General features: G+C 45.4%; 1 protein-coding gene across 10 annotated transcripts in view; it reads right to left on the bottom strand.

The window, feature by feature from the left end:
• Window positions 1–26,623, bottom strand: part of LOC131903881 (BEN domain-containing protein 5) — a 1,181,880-nt gene that overhangs the window by 222,456 nt on the left and 932,801 nt on the right. For 7 of the 10 annotated variants that reach the window (XM_059254714.1, XM_059254709.1, XM_059254708.1 and 4 more), the window contains 2 exons: window positions 14,944–15,077; window positions 12,525–12,909 (listed from right to left, as the gene is read on the bottom strand). The exons of 2 other annotated variants lie outside the window; for them this stretch is intronic. In XM_059254714.1, coding sequence (XP_059110697.1) covers window positions 12,525–12,909; window positions 14,944–15,077 — 519 coding nt within the window. Of the gene's footprint in view, window positions 1–12,524; window positions 12,910–14,943; window positions 15,078–24,291; window positions 24,623–26,623 lie in introns of those variants that run through there. One more of the 10 variants, XM_059254713.1, reaches the window with a different exon arrangement.

The following is a 26,623-nucleotide window of genomic DNA, read 5'->3' as shown; positions in this document are numbered from 1 at the left end:
ACACACTCACGGTGTGGAGGGGAGCCTCAGCGTCTGGCACAGAGTGGGTACTTAGTAAACTAGCCCCACTGCCATTCCTACACATCCACTTGTGTGCTTACTTTTGACTCTGGTAAACCATGGACTCAGTGAGTTGGGCCCCTGCTGGTCTGGTTTTGCCCCCAGTACTTAGCACAAGACCCTGTACAGAGAAGGCCTTGCAACCATTTCCACCCCCTTTCCTATGAGCTCAGACTCATCTCTTCCGGGTCTAGCAGAGCTCTGCCAAACATTGAGGCTACCGTACTGCTCTCAAGGATCAGCGTTTCTTACCACCTTGAGTCAGAATCATTCAACACTGGTGGCAGCTCTCTGCCACCACCTCCTTTCTCTGGCACACTGTATATATATACAGAAAGTACAAGGCAGGGCTACAGCCTCAGGAGTGGAGCATCTAGAGAAACTGGCCAAACGCACATCCTGACAGTGATTTTCAGCAGATGCGGGTTGGACTCCAAGATAAATGATCTTAGAAAAGTCACTTCATCTCTGAACTTCAGCTTTCCTACTTACAAAGAGGTGACCAAGGGACACCATGCAGGCTGATGATGACTCCTGAAGAGCCAAGCACCGAGGCAGGCATACAACAGAGGCTCAGAAAATGGCAGATGAATGGGCAGAGAACGGGGTGGGGGGAGGGATGAATCAGTCAGTAATGCACGTTTTCAGTATTACAGAATCAGGAAAGAAAAGGACAAAATCCAACAAAACCCACCACCAACAAAAAGCCCCATGTTGTTTCCTTGGAGAGCAGAGGGAGGGTTTCTAGTGCTTTTAATTTAAGACGTGTGTGTGGGGGGGCGCTTTATTGCAAATTTTAGTCGGCTCCACTCCCGATGTTGGCAATTTACATCTCATTACAACAAATGCTTCAGATTGCTGTTTTGCTTTTTAAAATTTCTGAGGCATTGTTCTGCCTCAAACACATGTGACCAAATTAGCCACAATAATAAGCGCTTGCGCTAGGGGACAACACTACATTCTGGCTCCGATATTTTAGGTAACAAAGGAACTTTTTTCATTTTGTGGGAAGAGTAGGAATAAAAAGACAGGCCTTTTGATCCACTGGCATTCTGGTAGTGACACACACTTGAGGTTTATTTTGAGGAAAATACACCTTCCATAGAGAAAAACCTCTTAGCCAAGTAAAGAAAGCTTTTACAAGGGCACAAAAAGTAGTGCCTATCTCCTCCTTCAGTCATTCATGAACTCTGTCACCACACAAGCTGTGACACACAACCCACACAAACACTCACCACACAAGCTGTGACACACAACCCACACAAACACTCACCATACAGCTCTGACACACAACCCACACAAACCCACTCACCACACAAGCTGTGACACACAACCCACACAAACACTCACCACACAGCTCTGACACACAACCCACACAAACCCACTCACCACACAGCTCTGACACACAACCCACACAAATACTCACCACACAAGCTGTGACACACAACCCACACAAACACTCACCACACAGCTCTGACACACAACCCACACAAACACTCACCACACAGCTCTGACAAACAACCCACACAAACCCACTCATCACACAGCTCTGACACACAACCCACACAAACACTCACCACACAGCTCTGACACACAACCCACATGAACCCACTCACCACACAAGCTCTGACACACAACCCACACAAACACTCACCACACAAACTCTGACAAACAACCCACATGAACCCACTTACCACACAAGCTCAGATACACAACCCACACAAACCCACTCACCACATAAACCAACTTACCACACAAGCTCTGATACACAACCTATATAAATCTACTCACCACACAAGCTCTGTAAGAGACACTGAGGATTCTGGGACAAATAAAAAATATTTCAGCTTTGGAGAAGTTTGTAATTCATCATGTGAAACACTATTATGTATGTATGTATTATATACAGATGGGATGGGTGCACAGTGGAGTTAGACTAAAAGACAGGGTTTAAATCGTATGTCCTTATCCTCTACCTCTTTTAAGTCCTGGTGATTCCTCTTATAAAACATGGATTGAGTCATTGAGGAGAGCAGTCTGTTTGTTGGTACAACAAAGAGATGAAATTATACTACGCCTTTATCTTAACTCTGAAAAGTTGCCACTTGATGTGATTTCAAGAGGTCTAGAGGTCACTTGTGTCTTCAAATCATATACATGTTTAGACATCATCACTTCTGATTTATTTCAAAATCAAAGAGTTCATGATATTAGATTTCCTCTTAAAAGGACTAAATCATATTTATTTCTGTAAGTCTACAATGAGTTTGAAGCCCAAGTCTAGGTTTCCAAAGTACAAAGCGAATCAAGTCAAAACTCCTGAATGCAAACAGAACACATAACGGTAGCACAGGAACATTTTAGATTAGAATAACATGATCTGCTTTCTCAAAAAGAATCTGAACATGGACAGTGAGGTAATGATGAAGGAAATAAGCATGGGCCTTGGGAAGAGGGAGGTGATTCAGGCAGGGCAGGTAGATGTGCCTTTGTGGCCCAGGGCAGAGCGGGCCGGGCAGCCTCTGTGGACCTTATCATGCCCTGGAAGATGACCTTGACCACTTTCACCTGCTACTGTGGCTAGGCACCTCCTTAGTTTCTACAAAGGCAGAAACTGGCCTCATTCCTTCAGTGCAAATCTATTACATATCTAATAAGTGCCAGTGATGGGCTATGCGGCTTTGAGGGTTCGTAGTCAAGCATCTGGAGAAACAGGTGACAGCTGCTTGTCACAATTGCTGTGTAACTGACAAGAGGACTCTGGACAGAAGCAATGGCAGCCATGCTGCATCTGGAGAAGACTAGGACGTCTCAAAACAATGGGTGTAAACTTGGAGGATGGGCCGGGCGGTGGTGGCGCACACCTTTAATCCCAGCACTCGGGAGGCAGAGGCAGGAGGATCTCTGTGAGTTCGAGGCCAGCCTGGGCTACAGAGTGAGTTCCAGGAAAGGTGCAAAGCTACACAGAGAAACCTTGTCTCGAAAAACCAAAAAATAAATAAATAAATAAATAAATAAAACCAAAAAAAAAAAAAAAACCTTGGAGGAAGGGCAAGTGATGTTTGGGTGAGGCCTTTGGTGGGGTGTCTTCATACAGTGAGGACAAAGGGACAAACACAGACTCCCCGGCTGACTCTGGGCAGTCTGACAATCTATAAATATTAGGGGAGGGAAAGGAGCAAGGCTCAGGGTTCTCAGGCTCCTGAGCCTTGCTCCTTCAACCTTGTACTTCTTCATCTAACTCTACTTTCTAGAGGTTTCGCAGGCTTTTCATGTCCTCTAACGTTCACTCTACAGGACCCTCGCTTCCTCTGTCCTTCCCACAGGTAAATGATTAAGTGATCCTAGAAGGCCTCAGGGAGAGCTGATCTGACTGCGCAGAGCTGGGCTGAGTGTGGTCTAGGAATGTCATCAGCACAACTGGCGGCTCTTAGGTCTTTGGCCCCTTCCCTCTCCGTTTCCTGAGTGTGGTCTGTGAACAAGGGCTGCCACAGGCTTTGTTGGGCTGAGGCAAAAGTCATTCTGGCATGAGGCCTGGCCTGGGTGAGATCCCAGCAGACTACAGGAGGCCTCCCAGGTTGGCTAGGCTCTCAGAGAATCTGAACCAGAGAGCAGCAGAGAAGAAATGGGCATGGGAAAACGTATGAAGCCCTTCAAAAAAGAGGAAGTGGAAGCCGACCCAAGTCATGGTGTTGGGGAATCAAAGTATTTCTTCTTAATTTGAGGACCCTTTTCAGTGACATGCTGGAAAAGGACAGGGCTGACACCTATTGATTGTCATCTATGTTAAGTATCTTAGAACAAAAATTCTCCTTAAAAAAATCTTTTCACCCTACTGTCATTGTTATTATCTCCTTAACATCTCTGAGTAAGACATTTATGCTAAGAGGTGGAGGCAGAGCGGTCGGTCTTATTCACTGTTGTATCCTCAGCACCCAGCACCTATAAAATATTCATTAAGTAAGTGCCAAATAAAATAGGTTAGACATGATGGAAGTCCTGAAGACTGATCTCATTACCTCCTGGGAGGTTCAATGAGGTGCCGTGGCGTGCATGCGTGCGTGCGTGCGGAAACCGCATAGGTACTCACTGCTCAGGTTCAGGGTTCTCGGGCTCCTGAGCCCTGCTCCTTGAACCTTGTGCTTCATCTAACTCTACTTTCTAGAGGTTTCACAGGCTCCTCATGTCCTCTACTACTCTCTCTACAGGACCCTCACCTCCTCTGTCCTTCCCTTACTCCCCTAGACCATCTTTGAGAACCCCTGCAGTTGTGAGAGAGAGTAGGGGGGAGGGTCACCAGAACTCACTTCCACCTCTGGGAACTCTGAGCACATACTTTACTGGTCAGGTGAGTGCACTTTTTCATCTGTTGCTCTTTCACTCACCCCTGCCCGACTATTTGGCCCCCATCACATCAAAACAGAAAGAGACGGCCAAAATGGTTGGGGTTGGTCCTGCCAGAGCAGTGCTGAAGACCTCGCATGTGCACGTAATGCCTACGAAATGGGCTTTGGTCCTTTGATCGGATGAGTTGGAGGGGCAAGAGTTTGAGGTGGGCACCAGTAGGGTGGAGAGCAGAAGGGCTTGTGATGCCCACAGGCTCCTAAGGGGATGCCAATCGCAGCAGCCAACATGAGGGCAGGAGTTCCAGGGCGGCAGCATTTATTATGGGGCTGCACTTCCTCGACTAATTTTCCTTTCCAGAGATGTCCCAGGCTTTTCCTTCAGCTCTCCCTAGAAGTCCGCCTCTCTCACAACTCTAAAACTCCGTTCAGACTTTCCTGTTGCATGTGGTACTGTTTATTCCCTCTTCAGTTGGAGAATCACAGCTAAATCCCTTAACCTGAGGCCTTCTAAAGACTCCTCCAGCACCCACACTGCAGTAGTGTAAAAAGATCTCTCCTCTATCCTCCTCTAACACCAAAGGCCCAAGAGCAAAGCAAAGACTCACAGTGCACTTCAATTATTTGCTGTTAAGAGTGTGTTTAAGACACAGAGTCTTATTCATTTCATTTTTCATGCCCAGCAAAGGGTCTGAAACAGAGAAGTATTCAATAAAAGTTTCCTGCAGAAACACTTTCCCCAGTGAACCCTAATGGTCAGATGAGTCTATCCATCCACACCAGCGGGACAGCAGCCTGCCACACTTCCTGATGGTGAAATCCCCATATACATTTCGATCCACGTGGCACAGGCATGTTCTTTCCTCTGGGTTTCAGTTTTCCTATCTATTAAGATGAGAGTAAAAGGTTGAATGATCTTTTTCCAAAAAGGTAATTTTCATGAAAACTCTAGAAATTTCTGGCAGAAATCTTGAGGCTGTATAGCCGGGAAAGACAGACACTATATAGCAATTAAGCAGGAAACCTTTGGAAGCATGTGAGTCTTAAAGCTCCAGAATCCACAGGCAGGTAGAGGAGGGGGCACTCCTGGAGAGGCACAGGGGCTGAGTGACTGATCAAACTGCCTGACACTTGGAAAAGCAAGACAGGCCTCCTTCTGAAACGTGGCCTCCGGTAAGTCACCTGATTAATCTCTTAGAGCAGCCTGTTCCCGCATCATGCGTCCATCTATGGCTGAGCTGGTTTTATGGATAAAAAAGTTCCTAGTATCTGCCCCAGGGAACATCTAGAAGTGCAGTGAGTTGTAAGTTGAACCCTTGGCCATTTGCATTCCCTGACTGCTGTGACCAGCAGAAAAGAAACCTGTCACAAAGCAAAGCCCAGCAATGTCCTGATGTCCTAGCTGCCTCACAGCTATCAAAGGAGCAGGAAGGGATTTTCCTCAGCCCCATCCCCTTGACCCATAGGAAAACGGTTCCAGGGAGAAAAGACAGAGAGTCCAGAATTATTTAATCACTTTGAAATCACATTTGAAAATAATCTAGCATCAACTCAGGGTAATTCTAGTAAGTCAACAAAGCAATAAATAAATAAATAAATAAATAAATAAATAAATAAATAAATAAATAAATAAACAAGGCCTTCAAAATTAAAGATGGCCGCTATCATCAGATAAAAGATTCCAGTCTTGCAACTAGATCTTTTCGAGACATCCACATAGGGCAGCACTAAGTACACATTCTGGTACCACACCAAACTTGAGGGCAACTGTGAGCCCCCAGGTTTTACTTTTACAAGTAAATGGCTCTTACCCAGCTTCTTCAGCTGTCTCTCAAAATCCAATTATTTTTAGGGCTCCTGCTCACTGGTGATTATGAACTGAGGACCTAAATTAAGGCAAAGGGCCCAAGGAAAGCATGGGGAGGCAGAGTTATATCTGGTGAGTCTGAAAGAACTGATGGGATCTTGGAGATCTCTGAGACAAGTGACGGGATCAACTGATGAGGGCTAGCCAACAGAACAATGGAGGTGAGGTAGAATTCCACTCAGGAAAACTGAGGGAAGGAGGGAATTCTAAGACTCCAGACACACATCTAGTTGTAAAATGGATGGCTGAGAAAGTTGTGCTCTGGAAGCTTAGACTAGGAAGTAGGGGAGCTGCAGGAGGCCCTAGGGGTTAGCCAAAGATTAGGATGTTCCCTACAATATCTGTGTCCCGTGGCAGGAAGCAGAGCTGGGAGGTGCCAGGCACTGTGCACACCCTGTCTTGTGTCATCCTTTAATGAGCCTACATGCCAGTGTAGGAGTTACTGAACAGTCTCATGCTTGTGTCTGGCAGACATCTTTACTGCAGTGGTTTATTCCATCATCTTAGCTGTAATGGTTGGAGTGATCACGGACTCTGTGTCACAGATGAGTAAAGCAAAGCTCAGGAAGTAACTTGTCCAAAGCAACTAAAGAAGACTCAGGAAGAACCAGGACTCAAAACTCTGAAACTTCTCACCCCAGGACCCACGCAGACGTTAAATCACTAAGTGGGTTCTCTGCCTGAATGTGGCAGTCTTAAGGATTCCCATTTCACTGAGGAGAAAACGGACTCGGAAGGGTTAAATCATCAGCTTTAAGTCACACAGGTAAGGAATTACAGCAAGTGAGATTCAAGCCCAAGTAATATCTGTTGCCAAAGGCCAGGCTGCCTCCAGTCCAGAGGAATCAGCAGGAAGCATCCGGCTGACATTAGCTGTCTTTTCTAGGGCACCATCAGAGACCTGGGCGTAAAGAAGCCAGCTCAGACCACAAAGGATTTTAAAGATCAAAGCTGGTATTTTAACAGACCTTGGACAGAACACAAGGCATAAACTCAGAGGGTTACAGATGTGTTAGCAATCCAGCTCTAAAGAGCCAAGACAGATATGCAGGCCAGCCGCCACGGCTCTCTTCTTCAAACATTTCACCCGCTTATGATCTAGCCAACAGGGGCATTATCTCTTCTTTTCACATGCTCTTCTTTCAAATGGAGATAATAATCCTTACCTGGCCTTGAAATAAGGCTACTGGAATAGTCCAATGAGATAAAAATGTCAAGGTGCTTTGAAACCTGTAAGGTGCCACGCACATGCAAATTACTGTTATTATTCTTATTATCTCTCCCTCAGAATTCATCATCTGGACCTACATTCCTTGACAAAATATATATACAAAGTCTAAAATCATTATCCGCCTTCCTCTTGCAATTACTGTACCAATTTTACTCTGCCTGGTGCGAGGTATCCATGGTTGTGGCCCCTGGCACAGCTGTGTGCATCCTCAATGCAAGGACATGTCTACTCCTCCTCACATTCCTCAGGGTTTTTTCAGAGAAGCATTGAACTTATGCCACTTGGTTCATACCAAAAGGAATGACACTAGGGAGGCTGCCTAAACTTGTTTTTTCCCCTGTGTATTAAGAACAGGGACTTGGGCTGGTGAGATGCCTCAGTTGGTAAAAGCACTTGTTGCCAAGCCTGAGGAGCTGAGTTCGAGCCCGGGGACCCACCACATGCACGCACACACAGCCCTCAAGTGAATAAAAATAATGTAATTAGAAAGCTTAAGAACAGGGACTGGTTGAAGAGAAGCTGAAACACCTCTCTGCTTGACTCTCACACTGGTGTTCCTTGGCCCCTGCATCCCAACTGCCCTGCTTCACCTTATCTCCTTGGCCTTCCTTGAGGCCATGATCCCCCAGTTTGACAACACTAAACCTCTAACTTGCAGGTGCTTTTTATGAGTGTCTCTGTCTCTGTCATCTCTAGGTTTCTAACATCTCTCCCTGTCTTGGCACAAAGTACAATCTCAATAAACAGTTGTTGAAGACGAAGAAATAAATGAATGAATAATCCCATAAATCAGTGTGTGCCTTGTAAGCCACGATGTCCTTATGCTTTCAGAATCCTCTCCACGGATCCTTTGGGGGGATGGAGAGAAAAGGGGAGGAAAGGAAGTCAGACTGCCGTTTGCTGAACAATGACTGTGTGGTGGACACACAGCCACACTCGAACAGTGCTTCCTTATTTAATTTTGTACAAGTACTGAAATGAATGACTCTCTTGGGCGAGAGTGTGAGGTTATGTCCTGTCAGAAAGGGTTGTTTCAGAGGCTAAGACCATGGAGAAGGAATGGATGGTCCTTTATGAGGGATGGTATAGCTACATCCATATTAGTGACAAAGGAGTCAGAGTGCTAAAGAAAGCCATGGGAGGTAAAGGTCCTGAGATAGGCACACTGGACCAGTGTGGGCTTGCTTCTTCCTTAGCAAAGTGAGGACAGTGTACCTCCTGTCGGTTCTTACCGAGCCCCAGGATTCCACGCTTTTGAGAACCCTTCCCATCAGACACATCTGACATTTCCAGAGAATGAATGAAAGAGCATACAGAGGGAGAAGTGGATCACCCAGCCAAGCATCTGAGAGTACACCTGCCGTCCTGCTGCCCCGTCCCCCTCAGTGTGTGCCTCCACCTCCAGGAGCTACCCCATTACAACTCCTGGCTGCCAATGAATTGGATCCCCATGCCTGAAGCTGTCATGAGCCACGAGCCTCAAGAGGCCAGGCTACTGCCTTCCAGCTCCCCCCAACCTACGCCGAGACTCCCACACTACCAGTAATCCTCCCATGTGGGGAGAAATCCTCTTAAAACTGAGGACTGACCTATTGGCCAACCTGGTTTCTGAATAACCTGTCAGGGTATAAATGATCCAGCACCCAGTGTAGACAGAAGATTTTGAGCTGGGACCCTAGGAGAGGAAGGCAGATGAGGCCTCCAAGAACAAGAAGAAAGCCTGGCCTGATACCAACCCAGACCTTAGAGGCCATGTGGAACTGAGGCCCCACAAAGGTCTGTCACTTTCTGGCTCTTTTCTCTGCCCAGGTTCTTGGTAATGTTTATAGAATAACTGTTTTCCCAGAACTGGGGGAGCAGAGAGGATTGCTCAAAATGTGGGACCCCCTCCACAGCTGGTTGCTCTGCATTTTCATGATATGTTTACCCATTTACCTCCACCACCCTCTACCCTCATCCCAATGTTTCTGCCTTCTTTGTATCTCCTCAAGTCTGTAGGCTTGGAAAGTATCCAGTGGTATCACTGAGTAATTGAATGAAGAAATAAGCAGACATCTATAACTCATTCTATCTTCTACTGTCAAAGATAATGAGAAGCAGAGAAGTTGGTTAACCTGCCCAAAGTCACAGGGCCAATTACTGATTGGTGGAACCAGCTTTAAAATCCAAAACATACCCTATCTTAGTTTCCCTTCCAAATGATGTCGAAAAAGAGTAGCTAATAGAACCTGAGCATCAGTAGAGTTCCAGACACTATACTGAGTACTCCAAAGCTGTAAGGGGGCTCATATCAGCCCCATTTTAAGGAGTGTAATATTGAGGCTCACAGAGTTGGCTAGATTGCACCTCATTCTTCCCACCTAATTATACCTGCCTGCATAGAAACTCACTTTTCAAGCCCATTTTTCTTCCTTCAGGTGGCTTTTCTTTATCAATCTTCCAAAAATCGGTTGTCTTATCTCTGTTGTTCTACAGCCCTCTGTGCGTGTGAGATCCTCCAGAACAGAAGGCAAAGTGTACATGTATGCATGCCCATGTGTGTGTGCATCTGTGTTTTATATATGTGTGTTTTGTGTGTATGTTTGTGTGTATGTGTGTATGTGTGTATATGTTCCTGTGTATGTGTGTGTATATGTGAGTGTGTGTTACAAATGTATAAGACTGTTACTCGCCATAGGCACAATGCCTGACACAGGAGGAGAGCAGTAAGTATTGGTGAGGGGACCTAGGAGGAAAGAAGTTAGAAAGGAAGAAAAAGGAGAAGAAAAGGAAAGAATTTTTCAAAGACATAGTTAGACTGTAGGGAAGTTGGAATTTGAATCCAGGCCTGTATACATCCATAAAATATACAACCTTACACAGGCAGAGACCCTTTGATTACTAAGGAGCACGTAGATTTGTCTTAGTGTCAGTTAACACGTTAATAAATGGAGTTTAAGTGTTCCTAGATGGAGGAAGGTGTGTGTGTGTGAGGTCACCTCCCTGAAAGCACAGGGCTCTGTATGTGGCCATGCTGGAAGCCACGTCTATACTTGTTCCTGGAGTCCATCTCACTGTGACAGCAACAGTGACATACCAGAGAAGAGGTGGCCACTGCCATCATGATGACATTCAAGTCATGCAGGATGAGAAATCCTGGCAAGGTCAAGACACCAACTATAGTCAGGGTTAGGTTTCACTGTCAAGTGTTTTAGGTTGAAAAGAGACATCTGTCTACACAAAATGCCGTTTCTTACTGCCCAAGGAAGGGGTGGTTTCTGGAGTCTAAACTCAGTTCAGGACCATGCAAAACAGGTAATTTCCCTCAGGAGCTGAGCTAATGGTGTGGAACGAGTTTGCTGTTGGCGTGCTTCCCCATCTTTCTGAAGAAGTTCACAAAAGGCCCAGCACAATCAAAGTAAAGGCCATTCATCTGAAGGTCAGGAAACACACTTCTCCCTGAAAACTGAATTCTATCCCCAGTGTCCACCTGCACTACAGCACCAACACTGCCTTCTTAAATTCTCAGTTATGGCTTCTCACTGAGATTTTATTGTAATAAATACCCTGTGGATCTGAAAGTCACACGTAACCTTTAGTGTCACAGTGAACCTATGATCTGGGATAAAGCCAAGGTGAAGGCAGAGTTGGAGAGTGGGGACACTTCCAGCACATTAACTACGGTGACACAGTGTGAGCTGGAGGTTTGTCTCTGTCAACCCCTGCCCTGCTTGCTCCTCTGTGTCAAGGTCAGGAAAAGGCCCCTGGCTGATCTACTGAGACATTACCATGAAGGCACACTTAAGAAGCAAAAGGCACCTGCAAATGGGAAAGGGGCAGTGTGAAAGCAGGCCTGTCCACACAAATTGAAGAACAGAGTCTGCACATCAATGTGTACTGCGTATCTAGATAATGGAGACCTTTCTTCTTCAGTGACATATTTGGAGGCTTTGGAGACAGAACCCATTTTTCTAACCTGGTTCACTTCCCCTTTTGAGCACAGTGCCCTGATGCAGAAGCCAGGAAGGCTGTGAATGCATGGCAGAACAACCTTTGTATTGACTGGCCCCACCTTGCACACTGCTAGAGTCTTACACTCTGCAGGAAGTTCTCTGTCTGTTCTTCTCACAGTCCTTGCCTTTTAGAATCCATTCATTCCAGCCTCTACACCACTTCAGATGAGAAATCTTAAAGGCCAGGGTGGTTCTCCTATGAGCAAACCAAAGGAATTTTGTGTATCTTTACACTAATCCCTACATACCTCCAAGGCACAAAGCATTCTTGTCTGTTTTGCTTTGTAGTGGGTTAAACTCTGGGCTCTGCACATACTATGCAGACACTCTATTGCTGAACTATATCCCCCAGTCCTCAAAAGCGATTTCAAGCCTCCCATTCCCACTGAAACAAGCCCTGACTGCCCAAGATGGTATTTTTCAGCACCCTTATCCTCTGCCCTCCACATCTGCAGCAGCCCTTCCTAACATGCACCACGGGTTTCCCATACTCATGAGTGCTGCCCTTGAAATCTCGGGTGCCTGGATATAGTGCCCACCTTTCAAGACCCAGGCACTTCCTAAAGTCTTTCCCATATAACTCCCTACAAATACCCTGTTCGGGCTCTCAACTTTCTGGTCATGTTAACAGGATCCCCACTTTGTCACTTTCTGGCTCACAGTAACTATGTGTTTCAGATCACATCCAGTTTTCTTTATTGTCCTGAGGTCTGTTTGGAGGGCTACCCTAAGTGCCCGTGTTACCTCTTGCTGAATGGGCAGTAGCAAGCATTCTGTCTACTCTCGTTCTCCGAGCCACATTCCCCAGTGTTCTTCCCACAGTGTGGCTAATGCTGCATTCACAGCTTCCTATCATATTCATAAAGAGGAGAGTGACTCCTCTTTGGGGTGAGTGTTGAGCCAAGTCTCTCTCCTTCCCTAGCCTCAAAGGCACTTGACCTGCTTCTCCCCTTTATCCTGGTGGAAGGGGAGCAGCAGGAAGGTGCCCTTCCCACTGTGAAGAATGGTAAGTGGCCTGCCTGGGCACTCACCGCTGCCAAGCCGCAGGAGCAGCACATCTTGGAGTCTCCTGTTGAGGTCTCGGAGCTCCTTCATTTCAGACACCAGTGCCCCGTACTCCTTGAGCTTCTTGGCCTGCTGGACGAGCTGCCTCCGAGTCCGCTCCAGCTCCTGCTGGAGGTGGCGCATCTCCTCCTGTTGCTGCTGGTAGTTTCGCAGCAGCTCCTCATACAGAGCCCGGGGCACAACAGCATCCTCCAGGCTGTCCATGTCCTCTGTGCCCGGTGAGGCCTCCACAAAGACCTCTTCCGGACAAGTGCTGTGACCCAGGCTCAGGCCGTTCTGTTTCTCTAGCCGGGCCACCACTGCCTCGATACTCTTGTGGGCCGCTTCACTAGGCTTTCGCCCCTCCGGTCTCTGTGTAGGACAACGAGAATCAGTTCAGGCAAGGGCAGCTGGGACTTTCTTGGACTGCAGCTCAATATTTGCCCAGACAATCCTAGAATCACAGAACCACAGAACGTCAGTGCTTGGAGAAACCTGTTACAGACACAGTCAAAGCCCTTCATTTTGCAAATGAGGAAAACAGCCTCAGAGTGCTCTTGTCAAAAGTCATACAAACAGGTGGTCGCAGAACCAGGTCATTCTTGTCGTGCTAACACTTCCCTTTTTCCATTCCAGCACTCGGCCTCTGGGATGCACATACCAGGACCACTCTTCTACATTTCCCAGCCCTCCCTCGCCTCCACAGTGCCTGGGCAGTCACTTGCTCACGGGGGTGTCCAGTGTGAATTTTCAGAGGACTGGGAGACAATCTGGCCTGTGCAAGCCATTCCAGAGGAATCATACTCAAGAACATACATATGCAAGGAATTCTATCTTGCAACCTTTTAAAGACTGTTTCAGTTTGGAAGGACGTCAAAACCCAAACCCACTCTAATCTAGGGCAGTACATATGTCTTGTTTTCTCTGGTTCTCTACTGCCTACTCACTCAGGACTGGCAGTTGGCAGGAGCCTGACAAATGTTTACTCAACTGAAAACTTCAAAGAATGCTAACATTGGGGTGCTTTCAGTTTTCTTCATGGTGCAGGTAGGCAAATCAAGCCCCTGGGAGGGGAGGAACCATCCCCAGGGTAGCATGGGGAATTACATGCCACAGAGCCAGAAGCAGAATCTGGAGCCCAGTTCCCAGCACGGAGTCCCTCTCTCACATCTGCCAGCCTCTCCCTCAGCAGGACAGCACAGAGTAATGAAGGCTCATTCACAAGAGACTGGTCCACCACTTCCCTGGGGCTGAGGCAATTTCAGCTCATGTGCACCAAACTCCCACTGAGGGTGGCAGAAGAGCAGGGTGGCTGAGTCTTCCCCAGGGTTGAAGGGTCATGAGCCCTCCCAAAGGCATGAGAGGAGGTGTACACAAGAGTCTCTACACCGTAACCATGCCTGACTCAACTTTCCAGTTCCAGGAAATGAAAGGAAATGAAAACGAGGTAAACTCATGACTTAAGATTGAGTAACACTGCAAAGTCCCGGTCATTTTATTTACTGAGATAAAGAACCGATGAATGCATCCACTAAAATCATAATGATCACCCCAAGCATCTGTCTGCATCACTCTACTGTGAGAACCCTGGGTACAGGGACCACATGGCTACACTCCATGACCCCAGGGGCCAGCACTGGGCCAGAGCCACAGCAGGGGTGTAACAGATGTCACCCAGTGGATTGACTGCATCTTTTGGACTACACCCTGGGGATGTTCTTGACCTTGTGTCCCAAATGAGATCACAGAGCAGAAGTTACCTTTCTTCTCCTCCCTCTTCCTTTCTCTGGGATACTCACAGAACGGGGGAAGAGGGTAGAGTTAGACTGTGGAACAAGATTTCCAGCATGTTTTTTTTTTTTTTTTTTTTCATATAGTAAGAGACTAGTTGGGCCACTGAACAAGGAAATGCAACCTCATGAAAAGTTTTTCATCCAATCCAGGATCCCATAAATGCCCTCTGTGAATTTTACCAATATCTTTCCCCAGCAAATCCACCCTCAGAAATTTGGGACAATTTGATAGTGACTAGCTTAAAACTGCAACCCAAGACCAACAGCTGCCTAATGTTCACATAGTTCAGCGTGACTTCTCCAGAGTTGTGTGCCAGGGAAAAGCCGGTTGTTCTAAATCTCCGGCAGCCATGCCACCGTACACACCGCCTCGGGACTGCGCCTGGTGGTGCAATCTAAATGAGGACTCTCTGAACAGCAGGCCATAGGGAGAACACAACTTGACGTTGCAAGCATCCTCCTCCTTCTCCAAAAAACCTCAAACAAAACAATGCCTATGGCCTATGACACCAGGGAGATTTATATGGGGAAGGAGGCCAGACTGGAATTCTTTAGTTCTGGGAAATATAAAATCACTCCCATGAAGGTCCAAGAAAAGCAAAGATTTTGTTACCTTGATGTGTCTGAGCTGTAAGTCTTCCTCCCCGTAGTCTTTACACTCCCCATCGTCTTCTAGGTGACTGAGAGAAAGTTTGGGGATTTTTATTTTCTTCTGCATCACACTGTTCTCAAGATCAGATTTGTCTTCTAAAATGCACATCAAGAGAACAAGGTTGATTATGAGTCAAAACACTCAAAGAGTCCAAAACTTCAAATTCTAGAAAGTAAATGAGGCCAAACCAGCTAAAAAGGAAAAGCAGACAAACCCAAGGCCTATTGTAACCTGCACAGGGAGCTCTTAAAAGCAGCATACAGCATCTAGGGTATGTGCCAATCATCCACATACAAAGTACTAAAACAGCACCCACATGACTCTACATAGGGGTTTCAGCATAGTCATCTAAAGGGTTGCCTTTTATGGAATTCTAGAATCCGGGAGCTGGAATAGCTCCTGGACCGTCATCTGGTGTGGTGGGTTGAATGAGAACGGCCCCATAGGCTCGTGTTTGTCTACTTGGTCTCCAGTTGGTAAAATGGTTTGGGAAGAATTAGAAGGTGGGAATGGCTGGGGCAGGATGTAGCTGGGGTGGGATTTGAGGTTTTAAAAACCTGTGGCATTCCCAGGTCGCTTCTCTCGGCTTATAAATTGCCTTGGTCATGGCATCTTGTCACAGCAATAGAAAGGTAACTAAGATAGCTGGTCTGAACTCAGTTGACATGTGAATCTCTCAATACTCAGGACGTTTCTACACCAAGTATCTCCTCAAGAAAACTTGGTTTCTGTGGCTTGGTAATCAAGAGGCATAAGAGGTGAGGCGGCCTTTCTTACGGGGACACCTACTCTGTAAGGGCATGGAGCTCCCCAACCCCACATAGACAGGCCGAGGAAAGGAAGGTGTGTTTCCTCCTCAACAGCACAAATATCAGAAGGCAGAGTCTAAGGGACCCTGGTGATTGCCCCAACCCTCACTTCACAGATGAGAGAACTTAAATCCGGGGGATGGCAGTGGCGTGTCCCAAGTGTGAGTCTGAGGAAGAGCCACGAGTGGGGAATGGCTCTTGTGTCTTGTCTTGCGTTTCTGTGTACTCATAACATGTCCCGAGGCATGCCACACAAATGCCAACATGTTATTTCTCCTCATTTCCTCACTGTTTAACCTAATCTCACAAAATCTAGGAGGTTTTTTTTGTTTTTTTTTCCTGTGCAGGATTCAAAACAGATTTAGCTGATTTGTCTCCCACTGTGGAAGCCAAAAGTTCAAACACAAAAGCTGTAGAGGTAGATATCTGAACCTACTCTGAGAATGGTCCTTAGTAGTAAAATAGTTAGTTTTCTGGGATGGAATTGAGACTCTGGGAATTCCTGTTTCTTATACTCCTCAAAGGTTCGCACTACATATCTTAAATGCATTCTCTAGTATGCTGCCCATGTGGCACATGGCCAGCAGCTGGCTATGTGCAATCTCGTGTGTGTGTGTGTGTGTGTGTGTGTGTGTGTGTGTGTGTGTGTGTGTGTACATGTGCCAAGTGTTAAACATGCTCACATGTCTCTCCCAGGCCAGCTTTCTCTCCTCACAACTTGTTAGTAAAACTAAGAAGGATGCTTATAAACCAGTAACTATTCCAGAAAGCACTCAAATGCAGTCTTCTCAAATCCAGCTTCAGCTGGTCAGAGGTGGGACCTCTCTATCAAAAAGTTCTGAGTTAGCCCCAGTTCCTCCATGACAGGGGGAAGAGACGAGCAAAGCCCCAGGCTAGCTGAGCTCAGGCCTCTATAACACAGCTGGGGGAAGAGAACCACAGCTCAGAGTACTCTTCAAACTGTGCCTGGCACACTGGGCACTCTGTGAGTAGGATATTATGCTTCCTATTACCAGTGTGCTGGGATCATTTTATTTCTATAAGCAGAAGGTGGATAAACATTAAACTTAAAAAAAAGAAAAAAATGACAGGCAGCATATGAAGTACAAAGGAAAAACTCAGGAAAAAGACGTGATCTTAGTTAACAGCCCCTGCTGGGGAAAGGCCCTTCCTGCTAGGGCAGACTCATCCATGGCTCTGTTTTCACAAGAATGACCTGTTCGTGTTCTCTTTTTATCTATAAAACCTATCCAGCGGGTTAGGCATGAACAGTAGAGGGGACCTGGGTGTTTCTAAAAGAACAATATCTTCCCTCCTACAAATCAATGCTGAATCTTTCTAAGGCAAAAAGCCTGCTGAAATGTAAAACCTCAAGAGAGTATTTCAAATGAAATTATCTTGGCATAGGGTGTTTGTGCCCATATACACACAGGGGAGTGGGGAAAAGAATGGGAGGGGAGAGGAGAAGGAGAGGGGTAGTTGAGAGACAGGAGGGAAGGAAGGAAGCAGAAAGACTGGGACAGACAGACACAAATACACACACACACACACACACAGAGACATACACACACAGAGACACACACACAGAATGAGAGACAGACAGACAGACAGACACACAGACACACACACACAGAGAGAGAGAGAGAGAGAGAGAGAGAGAGAGAGAGAGAGAGAGAGAGAATGAACAAGACAGAAGAGACAGAGAGAGCCCAAGATCAGATGGGAGGGTGCTATAGGACTTCTTCCTGATCCAGTCTTCAGTGTGACAAGTTTAAAATGTGAGATGTCACCAAATGGGAACTAACTAGCTATGCTTTGCCTTCCAGACCTGAAACAGCAGCTCAGACTGATGCTGGTGTTGAGTTAGTGCAGGAGGAGACAGTCATTCAGGCTTATAAATCTGGGTCCTCTGTGAGCAATGGTTCTCAGTCACCTCATTCAACTCTTTGAAAACATAATGAGGGAAATTAGGTTACTTCAGGAGAGGCTATGCATCCCTGCAGCATGCAGGTAGACCCAAGGACAAAGGAGGAACAAAAGAGACTGGGTCTACATTTTGGAGAGGTCACTATCATATAAGGTCACAAACGTTAGTGTTATAGCATGAACACATAGGAAAAGCCCTATTGTGTAATTCAGTCCCAGAAGATTCTCTTCCATAAGTCAGCTAATATTTTTTTGAGAATTACACTCTGCAAAATTGAGGCTGGGTCCTTGAAACAAATGCATAAACAATCAGATAGGGATACATGATAGAAGCCCGTGGGAAGATAACTCAAGATTTCAAGCCAAACTTGAATATAGGATTTCACAAGTAAGGGAGATCTTTCTGGCCCGTAGCAAGGTTGGATAAGTTGTTTTTCTTCTCTGAGCCTATTTCCTCATCTGTGAATTGTAGTGAATAATTCCTACTCACATGATGTGAAGATGATCAATTCTGTATGTTAAAAACTTGAGGAAAATAAAAAAGTATTGAATAGTTTGGTGTACATGAAAGTATGACCATTTAAGGACATGAGAACATAGACCTCAGTTACAGTCATACCACCTTGAGTGCACCTGATCTTGTGCATTGATCCAGAAAGCTAAGCAAGTTTTGGCCTGGTTAGTACTTGGATGGGAGAACATGGGAGGACAGAAAGTATACCAGAAAAGATGGGGTGAGATGTTTCTGCAGGGATCCCTAAAGGGTGATTCAGTCACAGGCAGGAAACAGAGGCGAGGAAGAAAGAGAAAGGAGTTCAAATCAGAATAAATGGCCTTGAATGCCAAATTAAGAGCTGAGGTGTAATTTGCAATTGTGGAGAGAATTAGGAGTCACATGACCTGGATTCCAGGCCTAGCTGTATAATGTGGGAAGTCAGGTGAGTGCATATCTTATTACTGCTCACTTTGTTGTTGTTGTTGTTGTTGTTGTTGTTATTGTTGTTGTAATGAGGCTGTAAAATTTACCACAGGTGGAGACAAACCAGCTCAGTAAGTACACCCTGAAAACAGAGAATCCTATGCTGGTTGAGGCCTGAGGCTGGTTTGCCTCAGGAGCTGGAGACCTGCCTAACTGCCTGGCTTGGGATGGGTGGCAGTGCTTTTTCCCTTGATGACAGTGACGACTGGGGCCCCACCCCTAGACACGCACAGGCGCCATGGTCTTCCACGCCCTCTTCCTTCCTTGTGTGTTTCACAAACTCTGTTCAGCCTGCACTCACCTCTTTCTTCCTCCTCTGAGGTCTCACTCCACACTGTGTCCATGCTGTGTTCATTATACTCTAGTATCTTACTGTGCTCCAATCGCCTGCTTAGAGGTTGCCCTGCCCCCTGAGCAACCCCATATGATAGAACTGACCATACAACAGAGATTCACCAAACAAATCTTTTAAGCTAATAGTAATAATAATAATAATAAAATAATAATAATAATAATAATAATAATAATAATAATAATAATAATAATAAATACTCTGCCAGTAAGCACATGAGTGGATACTCAGCACCACCAGTCACTGGGCAATTGTGAATCAAAATTATGATATTCCATTTTATACTGAGACTGTCTACAAACAGAAAAAAGGGGGGGAGTTAATAAGTGTTAGGGGTGCTATGGAGAAACTGGTGGGATTGTAAAAGGAGACAGCCACTTTAGAAACAGTTTGGCAGTTGCTAAAAGAATTAAGCACCAAATTACCATATAACCCAGCAGCTGCATTTCTAGATGTATATACTCAAGAAATTGAAAGCATGTCTACCTAGAAACTTGTACAACAATATTCACAGAAACAATATTCGTAATAGCCAAAAAAAAAGCTAAAGCAACACAAATGTCAATCAGCTTATGGATGGATAAAGTAAGGTATAGCCATACAACAGGGCACTATTCAACTATAAAAAGACATGGCACACTAGTTGATGGTACAATATGGATGAGTCTTAAAAATAGTTCACTAAGCTAAAGATTCAGACACAAAAGTCACGTATTTTATAATTGTGTTACTATTATTGTGAGTCGTTCAGAATAGGAAAATTCAGAAACGATAAGTAAATTGGTGGTTGGAGCAGGAGGAAACTGGCCAATAGGAGTGATAATAATTTGGAGGGTTGGGGGGATTATGAAAATGTTTTGGAACTATATAGTGGCAATGGTGACAGAATATACCAAGAAACATCAAAATGCACATACTTTAAAAACAGTTTAAACAGAGCTGGCAAGATGACTCTGTGGTCAACGACACTGGTTGTCTTTATAGAACCTGAATTGGGTTCCCAGCACCACATGGCTGCTCACAACTCTCTGTAACTCCAGTTCAAAGGGATCGGATGTCCTCTCTGGCCTCTGCAGGTCCCTGCAGGCACATGGTGCACATGCATACATGCAGGCAAACTCTCATACACACGAAAGGAAAAGAAACCTAAACAATAATTAAAACTCTCCAAATAAGCATTATTCAATTATTCTTTTGCTTTTCAAAAAGAAAAAAAAAATGAATCTCACATAAAACCCCTTCCTAAACTCACCTAGAAGCAATGGTGCAGAGTTGGGATGTGATATAGATCTTCTGTCCCACAAGCTAAGTTGCATTACCTCCCAGTACATGCATATAGCACACAGAAGCCACAATGACTCACTGATGTATGGTTGAATGAATGATTGACTGAATGATAGATAGATAAGTATATCCCAACTCTCTAGTCTGAAGCTGAGCACAGGAAGCTGCATTACTCCTGTTTTCCTGACAGACTGTCTTTAGGAGTCTGCAGAAAGCACCAGCCATCATATTATGCATAATATGGTACGACATAAACAGGTGTTAGCCAGGTCAGGGGCCGTGACTAGGTTCTTTGAAAAGGAGGCTGAGCAGTCTGCTAAGCTCTGAAGTAACAGGAGTTCGCAGTAGGTACAGAAGCAAACAGTACTTTGAATCACATACACTCTCTGAGCTGGATCCTAGCTGCCTCAATTACTGGCCAAGGGGATCTCAACATTCTTGTGGGAGCCAACCAGCACCTGGCTCTGTCCTGTCTTTCTTTAGTCTCCTCTTTCATCCACACTCCCTGGATGAGGGTTATGAAGACCTGAAGCCCATGTTCATCCTTTTCTCTAAGGCAGTAAACACATACTGAGCCCATCTGCATCTGAACACTAAGTAGAGTGGTCTTTGGGTTAGAGGTACTTAGAAGCCTAGTACGTGTGTGCCAAGAATCACAACCAGAATGCAAGGCCTGACTTTCCAAGAGATGCTGGCTCACCGAAGGTTCTCTAAGCCTTCCTCATCTTCAATTTCTGGGTTGAAGGTGGCCTTAGGCCATCCATATCTAACCCATAGATGACAACAGTGTCATCACCAAAAGCCGAAGGCATGGTTGGGAGAGGGGAGTCAGCTAACTAATACAAAACAGCTCTAGCATTTGAATCCAGTGGTCCTGGGCCAGAATTCTGACTTTGCTACAAACTATGTGAGGGAACTTAGGTAAGCTCCTTGACTTGTCCAAGCCTCAGATGAAAAATGCTTTCTAAGGTGATGGTGCATGTAAAGTACCTGGCAAAGTGAATGTCCTTACCATAGATGTTCAATAAATAGCAGCTGTTAGGCCACTCTTGTGGGTTATGTGTTTGGCAAAGAGAGTCACTGCAAGTATCTGACACAGACTGGGACATGATGAAAGAGATGGTTTAGGAAGATTTATGTGGTAGTGCCAAGCAAGATGGATGGGGTATGAGGATGAGCCCCAACACAGGCTGACAAGAAGCTATAACTCTTGACCGGTCACATTAATGAAGGTGAATGGTGGTGTGGATCATCTTAGACAGCAAATATTTCACGTGGCGTTTTAATGTGACTTTGGAATATGACTCTGGCTTTGATTTCCAGGAAACCACAGAAGGAAATAGCAGCTAACTAGGAAGAATGGAGACGGAGACAGCTCTCTGGCCAACCTGCCTTTCCAATTTTTCCAAGCTTAGAGGCAAACGATCAGCTTTAGTGTATATAGAAATAAGTATGCGTCCTTGAAAGAGACATCCTTCACCATCCTGATTTTCTGATTCTGGTCTCCAGGACAAGCAAGATGACCATCAACCTGAGCAGTTTCCACGCTCTGCTATCTTTTATGATGTCAGCAACTGATTTTACACTTTCAATAAATCTCGAACAAATACCTACTGTGTGCCAAATCTAGAGCCAGGTCCTTTACACCATTACATCTAATCCTACAGTAAATTACTAAAGTAAGGACTACAGCTACAAGAAGCGAGGGGGCTTTCCTAAGACATGAATGACAGGAGGATTTCAATCCAGTCTGTTTGACACTTGGGCCCTGTTCCTGTCACCCAATTGCATCTATTGAAATTAGAGAAAAATTAGAGCTTTGTGAACTGAACTGAAAGGAACATATACAATAGCAGTATATTGACAAAACTCCCAAGGTACTTGTCTTTCTCCTACACTTTAGGAGACTTCTCTGATAAGTTCCTACCCTGAGATACACATTATATTAATCCCTGAACTACAAAAGTTCGTTAAGGCCACCTAGCTTTTTTCCTTTGTGTGTGTGTGTGTGTGTGTGTGTGGTATGCCTGGGTATGTGTGTGTGGTTTAAAAATGTGTTCTTCAAGATTATAGCAGAACTTGCTATTTGTTATTAACATGGGGAGAAATGGAGGCACAGAAAAAAGCTAACAGTATTCTTAAAGTAACTGACAGGTGAACAGGAAACCCAGGGCAAAGCTGTCTTCAGACCCCTGAAAGATCGGTGGTTTCCAGTTAAAGGGGAGTAAAGCTGTCCTACCTCCCACTTTACATAGCATCATGCTGGATAATTAAAATAATCCAAAGCCAGAGTAGCTGAGCTTGGTGTGGGTTTGCCAGTTAGAATGAAATGCTAAATTCTGGAAGGCTAAACACGAATGTTTAACAAAGGTTTTGTCTTGTTTTATAAATATCTATATGCAAGTTTCAAGTTTTTCATCTGCACAAAAGAAAACCCTGTGAAGTCTTGTGTTTGCATTAAAAACAGATACGCCACAGAGAGACAAGCATGCTGCATTCTCCAGCCTATGGTGTTTATTTTTATAAAATCCAAAGCAGATAGAATTCTCAAGTTTCAAGGATTTTATCCAGCCAAGACAACAAAAAGAAGGGTGCCTGCTGTGGAGTAGCAGAGGCAAGCAGGGGTTGCTGGCCCAAGGCCTGGCTCTCACAGGTTCACTAGGTGACCTGGCCTCCCTGAACTTCCTTCCAGTGGAACACAGAGACAGAATTGGAAACCCTCAACAGGTCCTTCAGTATTCCAGGTCCCTCTCTACTCTGACAGGGAAGGCAGGCAACAGATCACCTCTGTCCAAGAGTCCTCCAAGTGGGGCTGTTAGAAGAAACGCTCTACTGAGGCCTCGTACCTGTGGGGAGAGGAAATTGCCAGGCAGGCATTGGTGGGCCTCCTTGTTCGCATGTCCACTTTCTTGCTGGCCCTGGAACAGAGCTAGGACACAGACACGAACAGGAATGCCATTCTGCTGGGTCATTTGTCTAGCTATCCTCATGTTTTATGGGAAATGTTGCTAGGGTAATGAAGGGCCCCACAAGAGAGTCACAGGTCAGCAAGACACAGGAAAATGGTAAGGCCTCCGTGCTTAGGTCTAGTCCCAGGAGGGCTTAAAACACAGTTAAGTCTTAAACTCAACATGCATTTGTTCCTCTCAATAGTCCTTTCCACCAAAGGGTGATGCCTGTGACTCAGCTGGTTGTCCTTCAATGGTTAGTCCATCCCAGCTCCTAACAGCTGTCAATATTAGGAAATCTGTACCGTGTGCCAGACACTTGGCCATGTTTGCTTGATAAGAACACAGTGGGAAACAGAGTGATCACTAGTTTCCATGTTTCAGGTGAGCACCTAATTCTCAGAGGAGTCAAGAATTTCTCTGCAATCACCCAGCTTAGAAGCAGCAGTCACAATTTGAACCTACCCTGTCTTTCAAGTCCAGCCTTTTCAAGCTCTCACACTTCCTCCTCAGCACTTAAGAACATGACCTCCAGGTTGTCTAACCTTCCTCTACCTTAAGACAAACTTCCTTTCTCAAATATCCCTGACTTGCTTGCCACCTCCGACAACAGGGCGCTCAACCCCATGCTGGAAGCCCTTACCATGATGCCTCTGCTCTCTGTTCCTAGTTTATGGTTCACAATGAGCTCTTGAATTCCACTCCCTGTCCCCAGTTCTACTTCTGGGATCCCCAGAAACAAGCCTGATCGTCCCTCTATAGTGTAAAACTCAGAAACCAAAAAAGTACAAAAATACCATTCCATGCAAATCTTCTCTGGTGCATGTATATTTAGCTTTCCTGTCGTCTGTCTCACCATTGAGCTCTGGGGAGAGGCAGTTGCTGCATAGTTAAATGAAACCAAAGTCAGCCAAGGCCTGCAGTGCCAAGACCTCTCTCCTCATTTGGTGTCCTAGGACCCCCCTTATCCCTTGATTCTCAGTCTAGCTCTGGCTGTTCTTTTCTAGTCACCTTTTATGGCTTGTCTTTTCAACAGTGCCCTTAAAAGCTGGTGTTCTGGAGAGTTCTGACCTTACAAACTTCTCTCCGTCTGCCTTCACCCATTGTGACATCAGCCCTCTCATGGCTAAATACTTCCAAATCAGGACCTTTAGCCTGACATACTATACTCTTCTGAACTCTGGGCTACTCACTCTCCTGACATCACCCCCAATAAATGTTGAATGGCACCCTAAGAATCAACAGGCCTCACGCAAAACTCATCATCTCCCCTTCCAACCAGCTACTCTTCAAGAGTGCCCTTTGAGGAAGGAAGGTCCAGATCACCCTATCTTGTCATAGCACTATTACACAGCATCACAACCAGTCAACTACCAAGTCTCATAGAGTTTCATTTTCTCCTTTCTTTCTTTTTCCTCCTCCTCCTCCTCCTCCTCCTCCTCCTCCTCCTCCTCCTCTCCTTCTCTCTCTCTCTCTCTCTCTCTCTCTCTCTCTCTCTCTCTCTCTCTCTCTCTGTTTTTTTTCGAGACAGGGTTTCTCTATGTAGCTTTGCTCCTTTACTGGAACTCACTCTGTAGCTCAGGCTGGCCTTGAACTCACAGAGACCCGTCTGCCTCTGCCTCCCGAGTGCTGGGATTAAAGGCGTGCGCCATCACTGCCCAGCTCGCTCTTTCTTTCTTTCTTTCTTTCTTTCTTTCTTTCTTTCTTTCTTTCTTTCTTTCTTTCTTCCTTCCTTCCTTCCTTCCTTCCTTCCTTCCTTCCTTCTTCCTTTCCTTCTTTCCTCCTTTCCCCTTTCCTTTCCTCCTTCCTTCCTTCTTCCTTTTTTTGTTTTGTCGTGAGTGTGTGTGTGTGTGTGTGTGTGTGTGTGTGTGTGTGTGTTTGTTTTTGTAACAAGGTCTTGCTGTACATATAGCCTAGGCTGCCCTTACATTTATGAACCTGCCTCAGTTTCCTAAGGGCTGACATCACAGTCTTGATATGTAGGAGGATACAGCCCACTATCTGGAATCTACACTGACTGAGCAAATGTTTGAGCAGCTTCCTCAAGCCCTATTTGGAACCTGGTGGTTACTGAGATCTTTAGTCAGACAATATCAATCCCTGTTCTTCCTACAATACCTCCCAGCATTCGGCTAGACCACCTGATATAACTCAGAACCTGCAGAACTTAAATGGGTCAAGAAAACCTCCTCAGGTGATATGATTTTCTGGTAACAAGTGTAGATACAGTTCCCTGTCTAAAGAGCTTAGACACAAGCACACAGGCAAGAAAATTTCTTCCTACAGAAAAGCTATCAAATTGAACTCTACTTTTTTGGATATTTTTAAATGTAAAAGTTAATGTGCTCTTGAACAAATTATCACACACACACACACCAAACAAAACAAACAAACAAAACACCCAACCAAATAAACAAAAGCTTCAACTTGCCTGGGACTTCTCCTTTCAGCCTATAAACCAGGACCCTGAAGCCCTCTTCAGCATCCATTATTTAGATACAACAAATATGTGGTTCTGGAACACTAAAGCTCACATCAGATTCAACCCTCAGTGATTAACATTCCAGCAGAATCTGCAACAAATGACAGCAGGCAAGTCCCAGTCTTTGCTCCAGTGTATGTCAGCAGAACATGTCAAAACCTAAATTAAAAGTTTTCACTTGCTTATTTAAAAAAAAAAGAAGCAGCAGCAATCCTTTGGTTGGCACTCTCCCACTGATGACATGCAACAATCTCTGCATGTGAAATTGGCTAGTCCCCTGCTTCGCTGCTGGCTCTGTAGACGTTCCAAAGCATTTCTGGAGCAAGTGATCTATTTGGACTGACAGTGCCAAGCTGGGACCTGAGCCCTGAATGAGCTAAAATTACCAAAGCAAGAAGAACGTGGCTTTGGGACTTATTTCCCCCAAGTGTGGGGTTTCTTCTAGTCGAGGGAGTGATAAAGAATGTTGACTTTTTCCAGATGAATAAAAATTGAATGAAACCTCATAAGCCCATTGCAGGTTTGTTCTAAAAACAAAACAAAACTAAGTTGTGGTTTAGCGGGTTCATGTCTCCTTATCTCCTATCTTCCAACAAAAAAGCATTTGTCTTCACAAAGTATATGAATGCAACACAGCCTGGCCAAGTGGATGCACAGCCCTGGACAACAGACCCCTGCCCTGGAGAAGTTCACTGTCTGACAGGAACACCGGCTAACCAAAACAGTCTTCAAATGCTACAAGTCAAAAGCAGGGAACAAGCAAAGTACAGAGAGTTCTGAGGAGGGAGAATCTCCCTTTGGGGCAGAGGCAGGAACAGGCAATGCCCTTAAGGCTGGTACTCCCAGTGTACTTTGCCCACT

The sequence above is a fragment of the Peromyscus eremicus genome, chromosome 2, assembly GCF_949786415.1.
Source record: "Peromyscus eremicus chromosome 2, PerEre_H2_v1, whole genome shotgun sequence".
NCBI lineage: Eukaryota > Metazoa > Chordata > Mammalia > Rodentia > Cricetidae > Peromyscus > Peromyscus eremicus.
The sequence above is the reverse complement of the archived record's forward strand: the minus strand, read 5'-3'. Positions and strand labels throughout refer to the sequence as shown.